This window comes from Idiotropiscis lumnitzeri, chromosome 3 (assembly GCF_059441095.1).
Source record: "Idiotropiscis lumnitzeri isolate Australia: NSW breed Sydney's pygmy pipehorse chromosome 3, RoL_Ilum_1.0, whole genome shotgun sequence".
NCBI lineage: Eukaryota > Metazoa > Chordata > Actinopteri > Syngnathiformes > Syngnathidae > Idiotropiscis > Idiotropiscis lumnitzeri.
In genome coordinates, this window is record NC_142393.1 from 23,808,843 (window position 1) to 23,824,697 (window position 15,855).

At 42.3% G+C, this 15,855-nt stretch overlaps 2 protein-coding genes across 3 annotated transcripts; both read right to left on the reverse strand.

Annotated features, from left to right (window-relative positions):
• Positions 1-498: 498 nt before the first annotated feature.
• LOC148340515 (vasopressin V2 receptor-like) lies at positions 499-3,806 on the reverse strand. Its single transcript, XM_088290057.1, has 6 exons — positions 3,570-3,806; positions 2,812-3,057; positions 2,254-2,400; positions 1,932-2,169; positions 1,239-1,472; positions 499-701 (listed from the first exon to the last, which is right to left on the reverse strand). The coding sequence occupies exons 1-6, from the start codon at positions 3,804-3,806 to the stop codon at positions 499-501; spliced, it is 1,305 nt and encodes a 434-aa protein (XP_088146183.1).
• Positions 3,807-6,614: 2,808 nt separating this feature from the next.
• LOC148340516 (isocitrate dehydrogenase [NAD] subunit gamma, mitochondrial-like) lies at positions 6,615-14,581 on the reverse strand. 2 transcript variants are annotated; one of them, XM_088290797.1, is made up of 12 exons: positions 14,406-14,581; positions 12,701-12,742; positions 12,525-12,539; positions 12,334-12,443; positions 10,970-11,085; positions 10,845-10,905; positions 9,990-10,122; positions 9,396-9,529; positions 9,207-9,309; positions 8,706-8,852; positions 7,374-7,529; positions 6,615-6,871 (listed from the first exon to the last, which is right to left on the reverse strand). In XM_088290797.1, the coding sequence occupies exons 1-12, from the start codon at positions 14,460-14,462 to the stop codon at positions 6,770-6,772; spliced, it is 1,176 nt and encodes a 391-aa protein (XP_088146923.1). In that variant the 5' UTR covers positions 14,463-14,581; the 3' UTR covers positions 6,615-6,769. The 2 variants fall into 2 exon arrangements, with proteins under 2 accessions (XP_088146923.1, XP_088146924.1); XM_088290798.1 differs by having other exon boundaries at positions 12,346-12,443; positions 14,406-14,579.
• Positions 14,582-15,855: the final 1,274 nt, after the last annotated feature.

Sequence of the window (15,855 nt, forward strand, 5' to 3'; positions counted from 1 at the left end):
CTTGAAGCCTTTCACAATGAAGAGATGCACTTTGATGGGAACAAAAAAAGTTTAGTTTTGTATTTTTAGCTTTTCAGTTTCACATTCTTTGGGGAGGACGGGACATTTATTTTTTTAAATAAAACGTCTCTCGAAAACAGGCTGTGTTTTGGTTTTCTACAGTCATACTCATTTCTGTAACTGTGATATTTTTATGATGGGAAAGTGAAGGAATTAAAGATTTTTAAAACAATGTACCGTTTGTTCTATTGTCAGACTAAAGAAGGGGCGGGGTGGGGGGTGTCTGATGGGGGATAATGTAAAACCGAAAAAAAAAGATCTGTTGAGATTCATTCCAACTAGTCTGTGAAACGTTTTCAAGGGGCTGATGGTTCACGAAGAAAGAAAGAAGCTAATTATCTGACCCACATAATCGCGTTTATCCAAATCGTAATTGAGATGTGGTGGTGTCCGTGAGGTGGCCGGAGAGCGGCCAATCGTGGCACCTGCCTCTCAACGTCAATAATTGGAGGCGTGCGTTGTCGTGGAGTCAGAATTGGGGAGGGAGCCTCTCCGTCGTTGAGCCTCCTTGCCACAGCGCAGAAGCAGCAACAGCGCGCCTCGCAACTCCGGGAACACACTGCTTGAGAAAGCCGAGTAGATCCATGGGTTGCTGCACGAGTTCAGGCTGGCCAACAGCATCAGCAGCGTGAACGTTGCCCCTATGCATATATGCACAAACACACACGCACACACAGCACGTGAGTGAGTGCATGAGAGTGTAAACTTGTCTACGTGTGCATGTGACTGACAGAGTGAAAGAGTGTGAATAAAATAATCGACGTGCGTGTGCGTGCTTGCGTTGCGGGCGAGTGTGAGTCGGCAAATAGTAAGGAAAACGAAAAATTAAATTGAAAGAACATTTTTGTTGACAAAATAAAATAATCATGAAGATGCATAAAAAACTAACTGAAATTTTTACATTTATAAAACTAAAACTAACGTCCTTTGTTTTCGGAATTGCTAAGCAGCTGTAGCTACAGAAGAAAGAAGGTCAGTTGTTTGAGAATTGCTGTTTAATTGACTTTATTACCCAATAATTAGTGGCCTTTTTTTAAATCTTGCACTAAAATGACACATTAAAAAAATTAAAACAAAATAAAAAAAAACAAATTTGCTCTTAAAATGAATGAAAACTAATTAAACAAAAATATATTATAATGAAAAATCCCAAACGATTATAACCTCGACATACGTACCAGTCTTGGGTGGGTGGGGGTCCCAGGCTGCCCATAGCTGGACACTAAAGAAGGGGGCCCAGCACAGCGAATAGACGAGCACAATGACCACGCTCATCCTGACTGTCTTGGACATGGCTGCCATGACCTCTCCTCCTCCTCCTGCTCCACTGAAAGGGGAGCCTTTGGTCAGTGGTGCAGTGCTGACGGTAGGGAGCACTCCAGGCTGAGACAGCACGTCGTGATGGAGGTCGGCTGCTAAGCACAATTCAAATGCATTTTTTACGGACATTTCATATATATGGTAATACTCGTGCAACGATTTTGAAGGGAATGAGTTTCAATTGGCTGGTCAACTACTCTACTGTGTTCACGCCCACAACAGCACAAACGCCCATTTCTATCAGCATACGCATGTTTGCCAAAATACCAAAAGAAATAGAATTCCACTCATTTGCACACTTAGACTACGCTTTGCGCTAGAGTTGTGTTGGGCATGAAAGAAGAGCTAGAAAGTAGGTGTTTTATGCATTTAACAGGTACGTCACTGATTAGGCATATTGGATTTACTGTTAACGACAGTAGGAGATGGCAGAAAACAAAGTAGACACGGAACAGTTGCAACTGGCGTAATAATAAAGTCAGTGGCTGTGTCCGTCAATCGTGTCCTATAAGAGCTAGCACATTTGAAAGTTTTTCAGAGATAAAAAATACCTGTTTGCACATCCACGTGAGTGTGTGTGTCAGGTTGCAGGCCTCCAACGTGAAGATGCCCGTCGGTGGGTGCGATGTTGTTGAACGATATTTGTGGAGCATAAACTTGACTGGACCTTCCTCCTCCTTGTCCTCGTCCTCTCTGGCTGTTCCGTCTGGATGGAGGAAGCGTGGAAGATGACGACCGGCGATCTGACTTCAGATACAGATTGTTGTGAATCTCCTTGAAGATTTGTACCTGGAGGCAAAAAGTGGGCAGGATCTCCACGACTATATTGCGTGTGTGGCCTCTCCCCACAGAATGGCCACGCGAGAAACTCACCTGACATATGGTGATGATGAGGACGGGGACGACGAACACGGACAGCGTCATCCATGTGACGTATGCCTTCAGGCCCCACAATTCAGCAAAGTGTCCCCAGCATTCACACACTCCGGGGGCCACCTCTGAACGAGAGAAGATGAAAACCTGGAGGAGGTAGGCATTGATGGAAGGTTATGGCTGAAACATGCTTGCTGTTTGACTCTACAGCTGTGCCATGAGATGCGAGTGACCCAATTTACAAGTTTCTCGTGATACAGCTGTCAAACTGTATAATGCCTCCCCCAGCTGAAGTGAACTCTACAATTCAACATAAAACTGAGACGATTAAATGTTGTGTAAAACCACCAAAAAGAAACTTGGCCTTAAAAATGTCACCACTAGCTTAATGCTTACATATATTGTAAGATGCCATTGACAGGCTAACAATTGGAAAAGTCGTGGCATGATAAACCTTTAAGCGATGGATATTTGAACACATGGTGAAACAAAACATCGAGACAGACAGTATTAAAATATTCACAGACATAGACAATATTCTTCATCCTCCGTGCGTACTTGAGGCACACTGAGTAATGACGACAGACCCCAGGCCAGCAGTATGAGGGGGTTCCATCTGTGGTTGGCCCAACTGCGGTGCGCCAGCAGGGGGCAGCAGATGGCATAATGGCGATTTATTGTCATGGCGACGATCATGTAAGAGGATGCAAACATCCCGAGCACTTGAAGGTACTTCACGGACCGACACAGAAAGTCTGGGCCGGGAAAACGCCCCCTGGCATCCCACACCAGCTGGGGCAGCACCTTCACACGCAAAATCAAAAAGCAGTGCTGCCAAGGGTTAGCAGAGCCGTAGCCATCACAATTTTTTTTTTGTCTGCCTCACTGGTGATTTCAATAAACAAATTTAACAATGTCAAGGCAAATTACTGATGAAGGGAAAAAAAGATCAACTGTTCCAAGTGATTTATTATTGATTGAAAGAGTGTTTCTCAACCTTTAATGTTCCAAGGCTATCACAAAGTGTTTTTTGTTTCAATTAAAGATTTTTGATGATTGAAATGATGATCTTGTCTCAGTGTACTCCCAAGTGTGCCGAGTGGGAACTGTGAAATGTAGGCCTGTTTATTTGAACACTTTGCTCACATGAAAATGTTGTGCCTCTCACTATGCATCGCTGGCATAGATAAATGAACAAATATTCTTGTTTACCTGATGATCTAACATACTTGTGTGGTTTGGAATCAGTGGATAAAATCATTTCAAATTGTTTTGCTTTTTTAATCGTTGCGTTCAAGGAAGAACAGGTGCGTCACCTGGAAGAGCGCCACCACCAGGTCGGCCAGGCAGAGATTGAGCATGAACTGATGCAACGGGTTGCGGTGGCGGCGGTGACTCTGCCGTAACAGCACCACCAGCACCAGGCCGTTGCTGAGCAACGCCAGAACCAGGATAACGGCCAGCACCGTAACCTCCGCCGCGGCCAGCAGAGTGTCACGCTGCCACTTCGTACCATTGGATGGGTAGAGGTCTGTTGCCATGGAGACAAACATGCTGGACAAGAGGTCATCACTGTGAGAAGGTACAGTTGTGTTACAAACAATAGCAGTGTAGCATGACAAACCCAATCGATTGTTTTTTGTTAAAAAAAAAAAAAAAATTGGGCCAGCCCGGACCCCGACCTTAACCATAGCAAACTTGTAGGGTGACCTAAAATGTTTCTGAGGCAAAAGTTGACGGGACAAGGTTGTATTGCATTTTAGGTTCATCCTGAAGTTTTGCCACTAAGTTTAATATCCCAATCATTTTGTAAGCTTTTTTTGTAACTTGTCTCAAACAGCTGTGACCTTCTTCGTGACGTGTAGGAGAGATGTTTCCACACGAGCGAGGGGGCCCTCACCGCATGCCTCAGCGATTGTGTGTTGGCGTGGAAACAGTCGTCAAAGAGCACACTAAACATGTTTCCTATGTGATTGGCTCGCCATTATTGGGATCACGGAAGCGCAACCTCAAAACATAAACAGCCATTATTTTCTAATTGTGTGCCCCATATGATCAGGGGCGATGCTGCGGGGTGGCCAAGGTCACCCCTTGTCACTATGTGGCCACCACCCTGGCCACATAACTAGGGAAAATTTCGAAAAGTGATTTTTGAGCCATTTTATATTCTTTTTCTTTTTATGCGAATGTCTGCAGACGGCCTTCAAGTTCCAAGATCAGCGATGCAAGTCACCTCAGTTTCATTACTTTTTTTTTTGTCCATGTTTAATCCAATGAGCAGTGCAGAATTGTAGACGCTCAGTCTTCGTAGACGCTCAGTCCTCGTATACGTTAGTCAACTGTGAATGTGAAGCAAAAGCAAAGGATAATAAACTCACCTCGTTCTCAGTGTCCAGTGAAACCTGTGTCGGGGAGCCGGGACAGCCTGATCTGGTACAAACAGGCTGCATCATGCTGGGTGTGTGTGTGTATGTGGGTGTGTGTGTGTGTGTGTGTGTGTGTGTGTGCGTTTGTTTTCATCCTCATGCTTATGATTTGGACTGATGGTGACCTCAGGCAACCCACGCTGTTCACTCCTGACACCCCATCGTCCACTTGTGTTCTCTCCCTCCTCACTTGCACAAATGAGGTGCAACAATAGTGAAAGGTAGACAGAAAAAAGAAGGCAAGTGTATTTAAACTTATACACTGGTGGAAAGTGTACTCGCGTGGTCGGGATTTTTGGGGTCGATCAGCGATTCGATTCAATCTTATTAAAGTCACCTTTGGGTCAAATTTGGCTGTATTTTTCACTATTTCATAAAAATAAAAAATCACTGACTGAAATTCATCGACCGGCGATGTTCCCTCAGTGGCACACCGGAAATTACATACCCAAAATGATACATTTTATTCAGCAAAGGAAAGATCATGGCCATGTTTTCATCTCTGCAAAGTGTGTTTTAATTCTAAAAAAAAAAGTATAGTATAGATGAGATTACAAAACTTCCTTTTCTAATGCATCTCTGTTTTGTCCCGCAACTAATCTGACAATTTCCCCTGGTTTGCCAAAGCCCCTATAATAATAACTAAATAATAACAAATTGCTGAGGGGGGGCATCGGTAGCGACCACATGCACACAATTAAGTGGCAATGGGTGTTATCTACTCCTAGTTAACTTGAAACATATGTGGTGATTACCCAACGCTGATTCCGCACAGCAACATTTAAGATTGCTTGAGTTTATATTAGGGATGAGCGTAACAATCCTTTAGTATCGACACTTACAAGCTTGAATTAGTTCCCTTTAACAATTATCAATATCAACTTGAAGAAAACAAATTGACAGCACACACATCAGTTTCAACTGTTTCTGGTAGTTGAAAAGAAGAAATTGAGTCCCAAAATAAACATCTTAAGTTGCATTGAGCATCCATACAGTGCGACCCCTCAACATAAATCTTGGCAAGTATTGATTGCAGTTTATGCAGAGTTTTAGGAGACGTTTAATTTCCTACATTAATCATTTCGATAGTCGTGGTGCATCACTGTACGGCGAGAGAGGAGGGACATATTACATTACTGATGGCAACTAAAGAGCCATTTCAATCATTTCATAAAAGATTCCACTGGAGCCACAAACTCCTTGGACATCTAAATTGAAGACAAATATTCTTTTACTTTTTTTGTTTGCATTTTGCAGGAGGCACGCGCTGAACCGGGTGGCCCCCTCAAAGAGCAATGACAGCGCATCCGCCATATTGGATCCGGCTGTTGTATTCGTCATAAAATTGTCAAATACTATTGAGAACATTTTGCCAGAATAAAACAATCAAAAGCAATGATTCAGTATTAATCCAATGAGTTCTTGATTAGACATCTCCAAGGAGGCATCAACACAATTACCAGTAGCTTGTTGCAAGGGACGCCATTCAAGAGTATTCTCGAAGCGGCAGTGCCACGCAAATATAAGGAGTAAAATAAAGGGAGTTTGTTGGCAACTATCGGACTAATTCATTATGCTGTTGTTCTTTTCTTCTCCCAACAACAGTCAAAGTCTTGACCTTGGCATGCTTGTAATCTATCGGATATCTGGATCCATATACACTTACGTACGGTCAACAACGATAAATGATACAGATATACAGGATGTTATTTTTGGGAACTCAATTTAATCTTTCCAAGCTTGATCATATCAATGAAAGACAGATTTATAGCAACTTAGTCCCCTGGTGGTTTATTCATGACAGTGCAGCAAGTGTGCCACTTTTAAAAACAAAATCTCCATTTAAATGTTAGAAATGTTTTACAGACCTGATATACAGTGAGGTGAGTTTAGCGTAAAATAATGTAGTCATTTCCAAATATCCCAATGACAATACATACTTGAAGGAAACTTTAATCAACCACACTTTGAAAGAAATACAGTTATTTTGAAAAATGGCTGAGCTAGATTACTAACCAAAATGGTGAGGTTGTTTAACTAGTAAAGCATCTCCGTTATGTTGCTTGAACAGTTGCATGTTTGCGTGCGTTCTAGACGCTGACAGTGAGTGGCCCAGTGCTCTGAATGGCCTTCATGATGAACTGCACCACTTCAGACGTGGAACCTTGGCCACCCAGGTCCTGCGTGTGCAGCTGGGGGGCAAAAAGACAAAAAATAATTACAAACAATCTGAAGAAATTCTCACAAATTCAGAAAAGGCCTTAAAATAAGATTTTCAATACATAATTGTAATAAATTGTATTATCCCTTTAATAAAAAGAAATTGCAAAAGGAGAATTATGTTCTGAATAACTTTAAGGCATTGGCGCTTTAAACACAATCTGTTCTACGTTTTAAGGAAACATTTTAAATGCTGAACTGAATAGTTTGTGGCAAAGAAAATGCACTTGTCTCCACACAAAAAAAGGACTAAAATGTATCAATGAAGGTCATGTGACGTCCTGGCATGTGGGAAAGGAGATTTTACAAGGATGTTTCCTAATGACAAAGTAAAATGTTCCCATTGTAAAGTTTGACTTTTCCATTAAATAAGACCAATTCCCCGCCTTGAAAAGCGATGGAAATTCACCGTAAATGTTGCACCCTGTCCCCGCTCCCATGTAAGCCTAAGAGTACGTGTGTGACGTGCCCTACCCGAGATTCTGTGAGCGCGCAGAGGACGGCCCGTCGGATCATGGCGGCGTACGCGCTGAGCTTGAGGTGGTCCAGCAGCAGACAGGAGGCAAGCAGCATGGCGGTGGGGTTGGCCGCGTCACGGTTGGCGATGCTCCTCCCAGTGTTCCTGGTGCCCTGCGTGCGCCGCACCACATGGCAGGTAATGCACACCACATTTGCCCGTCGCCATTCAGTAAAACCAAGCAAACTTATATATCGTATGTACATATGCAAAGTGCTTCTGTTTTTTCACAAAAAAACTTAGGAGAAATATGACGGGAACAGAGCCAGAAATCTTTTCACTGGGGTGACCAAGGTGACACGATGCATGGCTGTAATTTCACAACTCAGAGGTACTGAGGTCTGCCTTGGCCACAGCACACGTGGCCAAGAAGTCATTGTTTATCATACCAGCCACAGTCAGTGTTTCATGAAAAAGCACACATACACCATATTTGTTCAACACACTGAGAATACAAGTGGGAAGAAATCAAAGTAAAAAGCAACGTTTTGCTTCCATGGCATCCATGCACATGAGGGAGTCATTTAATTATGTCTTTCTCATAAAAGTTTGGACTATTACGGCAGATATTTGAAATGTTGCCCATTGTTTTTGCTTTATTGGAGAGAGATGGAAAATTTTGGAAGGATTTTGAAAAGACTTGAAACAAAACAGTCAGTTATAAAGTTATAGTACGATGGATTTATTTACTGACTGGACCGTTTTTTATTATTTTTTTATTTTGTTAGACTGCACACTTGGTGTATGTTGTATTTGTCTCTGTTTTATTATTCTGTTTGTGGAAAAATGGATGCTGGTATTGCTCAATATTAAAAAATAAATGAAAAACAGGAAGCAATTGTGTGACCTGACTGCAAGTAATTGTTTACAAAATATTCTAGCGCTAAATAATTTCACTATGATTTAACAGAAAATCATAACCATAAAGGTTTATATGCAAATAAATACACAAACATTGTAGATATTTGTTGTCATGGAAAAGTGAAGTGAATTGATGTAATTTTTTCTAAAATTAGTTGATTCCACCTTGTTAGCCAATCACAGCAGTCTCCGCAGGTTTCACTGGATTGATTTTGATCTTGTGGCTCAATCCCACACTCAACAAGATTTTGCCCTTGTTTTCGGTTCAATTTGGCAGTTGTCAAGCAATTTGTGCCAAGCTGAATTACCCTGACACCTATTGTTTACAAACATCATAAAAAGGGCGACAGACTCCAGCATGCTGCCAATAGTGAAGAGGATAAGTGCCACAAAAAGCGGACGGATATAGTGTTTGACGTTCCACTCACCATCTCAAACACGGCGTAGTCCCGACCGTAGTTGGCTCCGGGCACCAGGCCTGGTCCGCCCACTAGCCCGGCGCAAATGTTGCTCACCACGTTGCCGTACAGGTTGGGCATGACCATCACATCGAACTGCTGGGGCCTGGAAACCAGCTGAGACGGACAGACAGACACACAAGTGAGCAGTTTGTAGTGGTGAGAGGTAATAATGTGCAAATGCTTGCTGCACGTCAGTAGATTTCATCAGGTGTATGTGCCAAGTTTTCGAACAGGTATTGTGTATATAATTTGACAGCAAAAAAAAAAAAGAAAAAAAGGAAAATAATTACTCATACACTTCATAGTTAGGATTTTCTGACTTAAGGAGTTGAATCGGAAGTTCTGATTTTTTTTTGACACAAATATCTGCACTTTCAATGAAGTACAGAGTGTGTAAGTTTCTTTGCCACTGGTGCCGTTTTTCACTTTGCATTCGTCCTTGTGGGATGTCCACTTGTAGCCACTCACCTGCATGGTCGTGTTGTCCACAATCATGCTGTCAAAGGTGATCTCGGGGTAACCACTGGCAACCTCCTTACAGCATGCGAGAAAGAGGCCGTCGGCCAGTTTCCTACTCCAAACACAAAACTGAGATCAAGCTCATCTCCAAACCATGCACGGGAGGCACGTGGTGGAGGCGTGCGTGGGAACACTGACATGATATTGGCCTTGTGCACGGCAGTCACATGTCTGCGACCTTTCTCACGAGCCATTCGGAAGGCGTAATCGGCAATGCGTAACGATTTGCTCCTGGTGATGATCTTCAGACATTCCACCACTCCTGGAACATTCTGTACAAGGAATTAAAGGTGTGACTAAGTCAGAAGTGTCGAGATTCAAGCAAATCTTACATAGTCAAGTCAAACATGCTGAGTGAAACATTTGAGCTTGGCATAGATGAAAATATCACACAGTTTCTCTGGCATGATGTTCTTCTTGGCCAGGAAGTGTCAGATGCTCAGGGCTTTGTGAGTAGGCACCTTATCATGATGAATCAGTCACAAATCTAGCCTCTTGAAATGAAGATACTCTATTGAAAATGACGATTTTTCAACTGTAAACAGGAAGGACCTGAAATGTGTTTCAGGTCAGTCAGGTTAAGTCTTATGTTAGTTTTAACCAAACAACGTCTAAAATTGGCAACTTCAGTATGGGACGAGAGTGAATTACCTACACTACCTCTGCAAGGATGCAACAAGCAGAGTTGAGAAATTTTGAGGTTGGGGCAACCAACAAAAAAATGGAGCTCACTTCATGCTCCAGACTGCTGTATTCGCCCTCTGTGTTCTCCCTGACGATCATGATGTCGATGTTGTGATGTCGGCTCGGCACACCGGGCAGAGACCGGCAGTGCATCATGTTGGCGTACAGATCCAAAGTGGTTCTGTGAAGAGATGGAAAAACAGAGACACATTAAAGCCCATATTTAACATTAGAGAATTTTCTCGGCCCACCACCAAACAAAAAGGTCCGAAAAAAGTACACGTAGTTTCCAGACAACTCTTGGCACACTACCTCTATCTAAAATGTCAAAAGAAAGGAGACAATGTCACGGCCATTGACAATAATTATCCATGATTAACTTGAGGAGGACGAGCAAGTTGCAAGCTGACGTGATATCACTCGTGTATAGCCAGCCCGCCTCAGCTTCTTATTTGACACGCACGTCCACAGAGCTTTTCTGTTGAATGAATGAACCGTACATGAATTCCTTCAGGCCACGTAGCTCGCAGATTATGAGTTTTAGTGAAATGCAAAATTCTAATTTTGACTCGCAACTGCGATGTGAAACTGCTTATTATTGGTGTCAAGTAAGTTGAAGTGAAACATCTTGACTGACAGACTAACATCTTTGTATGTCGAGGAGGTGTTTAGAAGTTTAGCCTGGGTTGCTTGTGGAAGTTCCAGAGCGTGTTCGCCACATGCGAATGAAGCTAGTTGGGATACATTCTTCATTAATGAGGTACTTGGATTCTTCCGTTTCATGTTTAGGAAGAGAAATGCCATGCAGGAGTGCTGACATTTGAAGCAAGATGCTTGTTGCTGTGACACGGATGTGCTGGGCACATTGTGATGTCCCGGTGCAGTGCGATTGGTGCTACTCACCGAAGTAGGTTGTTTCTGGATTTGTAGGAGGCGGGTAAATTGTGGTTGGTCTCAAGGTTACCTGCATTAAAATCGGAGTAACACAGCTGCACTGGATCTGACGCACACGCGTAAGCAAAGTTTACCTTTGAGTGCAACTCTATTGCGCTTGATCGCCATGATGGCATTGTTGATGTCATCTTCTGAGTCCAAGGACGAGTCCACATTGACAACCTCAAAGTCCACCGGAACACAACAGAACCTGATGGAAAAAACAATATGTAAATATGTTATTTCCCCACATGACAACATTTGGATTCTGAATCCATCCTCTGGAATTTTCATGTTGATCATTGAGATTACGGGTTCATTCATTATTGAGATTAGTGATTCCCAACCAGTTTGCAATGGCACATTAATCTTTGTTCATCTATCTATGCCATTGAAAATATAATTGAAGGCAGAAAAAAATAAAAGCACCTCCACTAGATAGCAGAAGTAAAATAATCCTGTAGAGCCGCTTGAATTTCACACCCGTCAATTCGTGAGTCAATTGATACAAGATCATTATTTCAAATGAGCGCCTATAATGAGTAAAATTATCGGACCACATTTTTAACTGAGGCACCCCTCTGGCGCTAGGCCGGGAGATAGAGCTTGATGACGAGGCGTACCCGTGGGGCCCAGACGAGCACGATCCAAAGAGGCAAGTCCCCCTTCGCATGTGCTCGCTACCTGTGGGAGGGGCCAAGAGTCTGATGTGTTTCTGTTGGCCTCATCAAGCCGCCATCTTCAACTCTCACTGAAGCGGTTCACGGCCATTGTGAAAACTTTGGGTTGAGAATCAGTACCGGAGTCCATGGTCCTCAGTCAGAATACGGTGGAGTGCCCTACCGGGGCCAAGGATGAGATCCTGCCCCAAGTAGAGGAGTTCAAGAATCTTGGGGTCTTGTTAATAAGTGAGAGAAGAATGGAACGGGAGGTCGAAGGAAGATCGGTGCAGTGTCTTCAGTGATGCAGACTCTCTGAGGCTCTCCCTTAAAAGATAGGGTGAGAAGGTCGGTGGGGCTCAGGGTGGAGCCACTGCTCCTTGACATTGAGAGGAGCTAGATGAGGCGGCTCGGGCTTCTGGTTAGGATGCCTTTCGGACTCCTGACTGGTATGTCCTACCTGAAGGTGACCCCTTCTCAGTTGGCCTGGGAACACCTTGGGATACTCCCTGAACAGCTGGCCGCAGTGGCTGGGGAGAGGGAAGTCTGGGCTTGCATCCTAAAGTTGCTGCTCCCGAGAACAGACGTTGGATGAGTGAAAGAAAATATATGGATGGATCTACTTTTTGTGACGTTTTTGTTTTGTGGTGTGCCGTGACTTTTATTTTTGATAACTGTAAAGTAGCTGCCACAGCGCAATGCAGGTTGGGAAACACTGGACTAGATTGTTGATGATGATAATGAGAGCTGATGGAGATGATTAATTGGATTGATTTCTAGAGTGATGTGTGTCCAACAACATGTTTCTGCACCGAAACAGCTCCTGCACATGGTTGGCCAGCTCGGGCCCAATGCCATCTCCAGGAATCAGCGTCACCGTGTGCCTGCCTCCGTACTGTGCTGGTGGAGGCTGCAATTCACACACACGCACACAGTTGCACTAAGATCCTGATGCATGACTCTTATCTGCACGCTAATCATGCGTACTCACAATCATCTGGTGAGTCTGGATGGAGGAATGATACATTTGTGGTGGAGGAGAGAAGAGGGGGGGGATGTTAGTGAGAGACGTGAATGAGAGGTGGGACGGTGGAACACAAACATGCTGTCTTTAAAAAAAGGGCATGAAAGGTCAGAAGGGTAAGATGGTGTGTGTGCGTTTCTCACAGTGTAAGTGGACTTCTGGTGACAAGAATCCAATGCACATGCCTGCAGATCCAAAGAGAAGATGCGACAATCAACAAACTGTCAAGGTTGTCCGGCATTTGCTGCTTTGTTTCTATTTCAAAACGCAACATTACGTAAAAATGGGTCCTAATTATCATTGTGACAAGCTGGAGACATTTTTATTCTTTTGCTTTGATCTTTTTGAAAAAAACTCAGTGAATTGTATTGATCAGCTCCACTCATTTTTGTAGTTCGGATTTCCATTAAACGGATGTAAGGACCGCAGGTGGGGAAAAAGATGTATACTTATTATTTCACGGACATGATTACTCCTGTAACTGATTGTTATATACTGTATAGTGTTCATAAAAAATGGAAATCAGAAGTCACAGAAAAAATGTGACATGCCAATATTTGATTGTACAGTACAAGTTAACACTCGGGTGGAGAGAAATGCTTACAGTGTAAAAAGGGGAAAAAAAACGTTTCGATGGTGAAATTCTGCCTTATACGCTTGACATGAAGTAGACACGCTTGATTTGCTTGAATGGACCTCAAAAAGTGACGCAACCTGTCAACCTGTTTTTGACAATTTGAAACAGAGACTATTCGCTTCCTCTGGTAAATGACGTAGTGTTTTGTGTTGTTTGATTTTTTTTTTTTACTTGACTTTCTGACTGCGGTCGGTTTGCATAATTTGTCACGTTGAATAATTAACATGTTTGACAAGCATTTGCTCAGGTGTAAGCTTACATCAACTTTGTGACAGTCTGTGTGAGTATATGGTGGCAAGGAACCAAGCACAAATAAGTTGGTAGTGTACCAACATCGTTTTTTTTCAGGTATGTGTTTTGTACTTAAGTATTTATTTTTCTGATGAGTTTTTACTTTTACTTGCTACATTTCAAAATCTGTATTTTCTAACACCTAATTTGTCAAAAGGCTTGGCAGTCATTGTTTTTGTTTGTTTGTTTTTAATTCTGTAGATGACTACACAACGTGAAAACACTCAAATAGAGCAAAGTAAGTTAACCATGATAAACATTTTTGATTGACGGAGGTGGAAAAGAACAGTTACAGCATGCAATAGTTTCAGAGAAGCAAGATATTCCCTATGGTCTGATTTAAGAGAATATTTGGATGTTTCGAGAAAAATGTGTTTTTGCATTTTTGTAGCAAATCTTACATGTTAGAACATGTTGTTTTGATAGTATAAAAGTTGAGCCGGCTAACTAACTTTTATACCGTGGTGACTATATTTTACCGTAACATTTTAATGAGTACTACGTAAGTCAATAAATGAGGGAAACTATTTTTTCGATTAAGAGGGATTTGTTTCATGATACCATGTTATTAAAACAAAAAAAAAAGTGCACTTTTGATTTAGGCCACTTTCTGACCATGACATAAGTAGATAATTCGGGGCTTGTGCTTTTTACAAGAGTCTTTAATAGCTACAAGGCAAAATATGCGTTGTTGTAGTTGGAGTACGGGGAGTGCGTGGTTGTTTGCCACCAATAGTGAACCTGCGCGATCAAAGATGGTTGACTGACGTGCAGGTGCTGAACGGCGACATAAACGTGACCGATAACGGCAACAAGCCGTTAATCTGATAAATGGCACTCATTTAAATCACACGCGACAAAAAAGGCGAAGTTTGCCAGACAGGACATTGGAAGAGTTGCTAATTTCCGGACGTTCCCACCTTAACCAGCCGGTTGGCAAGCAGGGGCTTGATGTAGTTGAGGACGCGAGCCGTCATGATGCCTCTCCTCTCAGGTGGGTTTGGGACGTTTCCAGGCACAAAGACTCATGGGCGTGCTGCGCGTTCACGCGTAATCTCTCTCCCACGTGCCGACCATTTTATCCACGGAAGACATCCTATTTTAGCCAGTTGAAGTAACCAAGAGCAAATACTTCTTTGCAACGATAAGAACAAATAATTAATTACTGTATAGACGTATTTCGTTTGGTGTGGTGCAAACATTTACATAGCGATTTTCATTTTAAAAACAAATAATTTCAATCATTTCCTAGTGAAAATTACTGAGTGTGCCATTTCGTGTTCAATATGGGAGACACTAAATTACACTACACATTACGCGATCCCTAATTACAATCAGAGCGATCACAAAGCAACATTACCATCTATCGGTAAGGTTTCAGTATTACAATTGAGGCAAAAGGCTCATATTTAACGTCAATAAAATCCAAAATATTTAGCCAATTCCTTTTATATTTTCACAGGTAGTTGTGGACATGGGACGTGCTGTACATGTGAATTTTCACCGTTTTCAGACGCTATGTGACAACAGAACATGACAAAGCGAGCCAGGAAACAATGTTAAAATGCTTGCCTCCTTCCTTCAGTTTCGTTGTCAGGCCATTATGTCAAAAAAGCATTCCCCAACAACAAATAATCAAGATGTGCCGAGTGTATTCATAAAAAAGCATGAAATCACTATTGAGTTAGACTTTTAGAAAATTAGTCATGACACTTAAATATATAATTTAACAGTGTTATAATGTGACATTTGTCAATTTCTGCCATTCGCTTTTTTTTTACATAACTTTAAAATTAACTGTCATTTATTCTTCAGATGATGAATGTGTGAGTCATCATATTTGATATATCATATCCTTCAAATGTTTACAAATTAATATTTCAACCATTGGTTCTTAAAAAAAGTTTCAAATAAACTGGGCACTTGTTAACAGCAATGCAGACACAGCACACAGTAACACCAGGAAGTAGAATGCGTCACTTTTTTTTTTTTTTTTTTTTTTGGCGTCGGGCGGGCAATGCCGCTTATGGCCAAAGGGGGGAGACAGACACGTCAGCATGGACGGAAGCGGGCCGAACAACCTGTTACTGACTAAAGATGTATTGCACCGCATTTTGGCGTTTTCGTGGGTGAAATCAACACCCAGCCCACTCTTGCATCAATATGTACATGTGCAAAACTTCAGAGCATCCACGTTTTCAGACCAACATCGATAAAAGTGTACTTGTGAATATCAACTTGTTGGGGAAGACAGTTGCGGACCACATTTTGATCTTGTCAAAGTGAAGTGCGTTTGCTCATTTCATTCTGACTTCGGACACTTATCCACTTTTGGGAGAAATCGCCCCTTAATTTGACAAGTCTGGTACG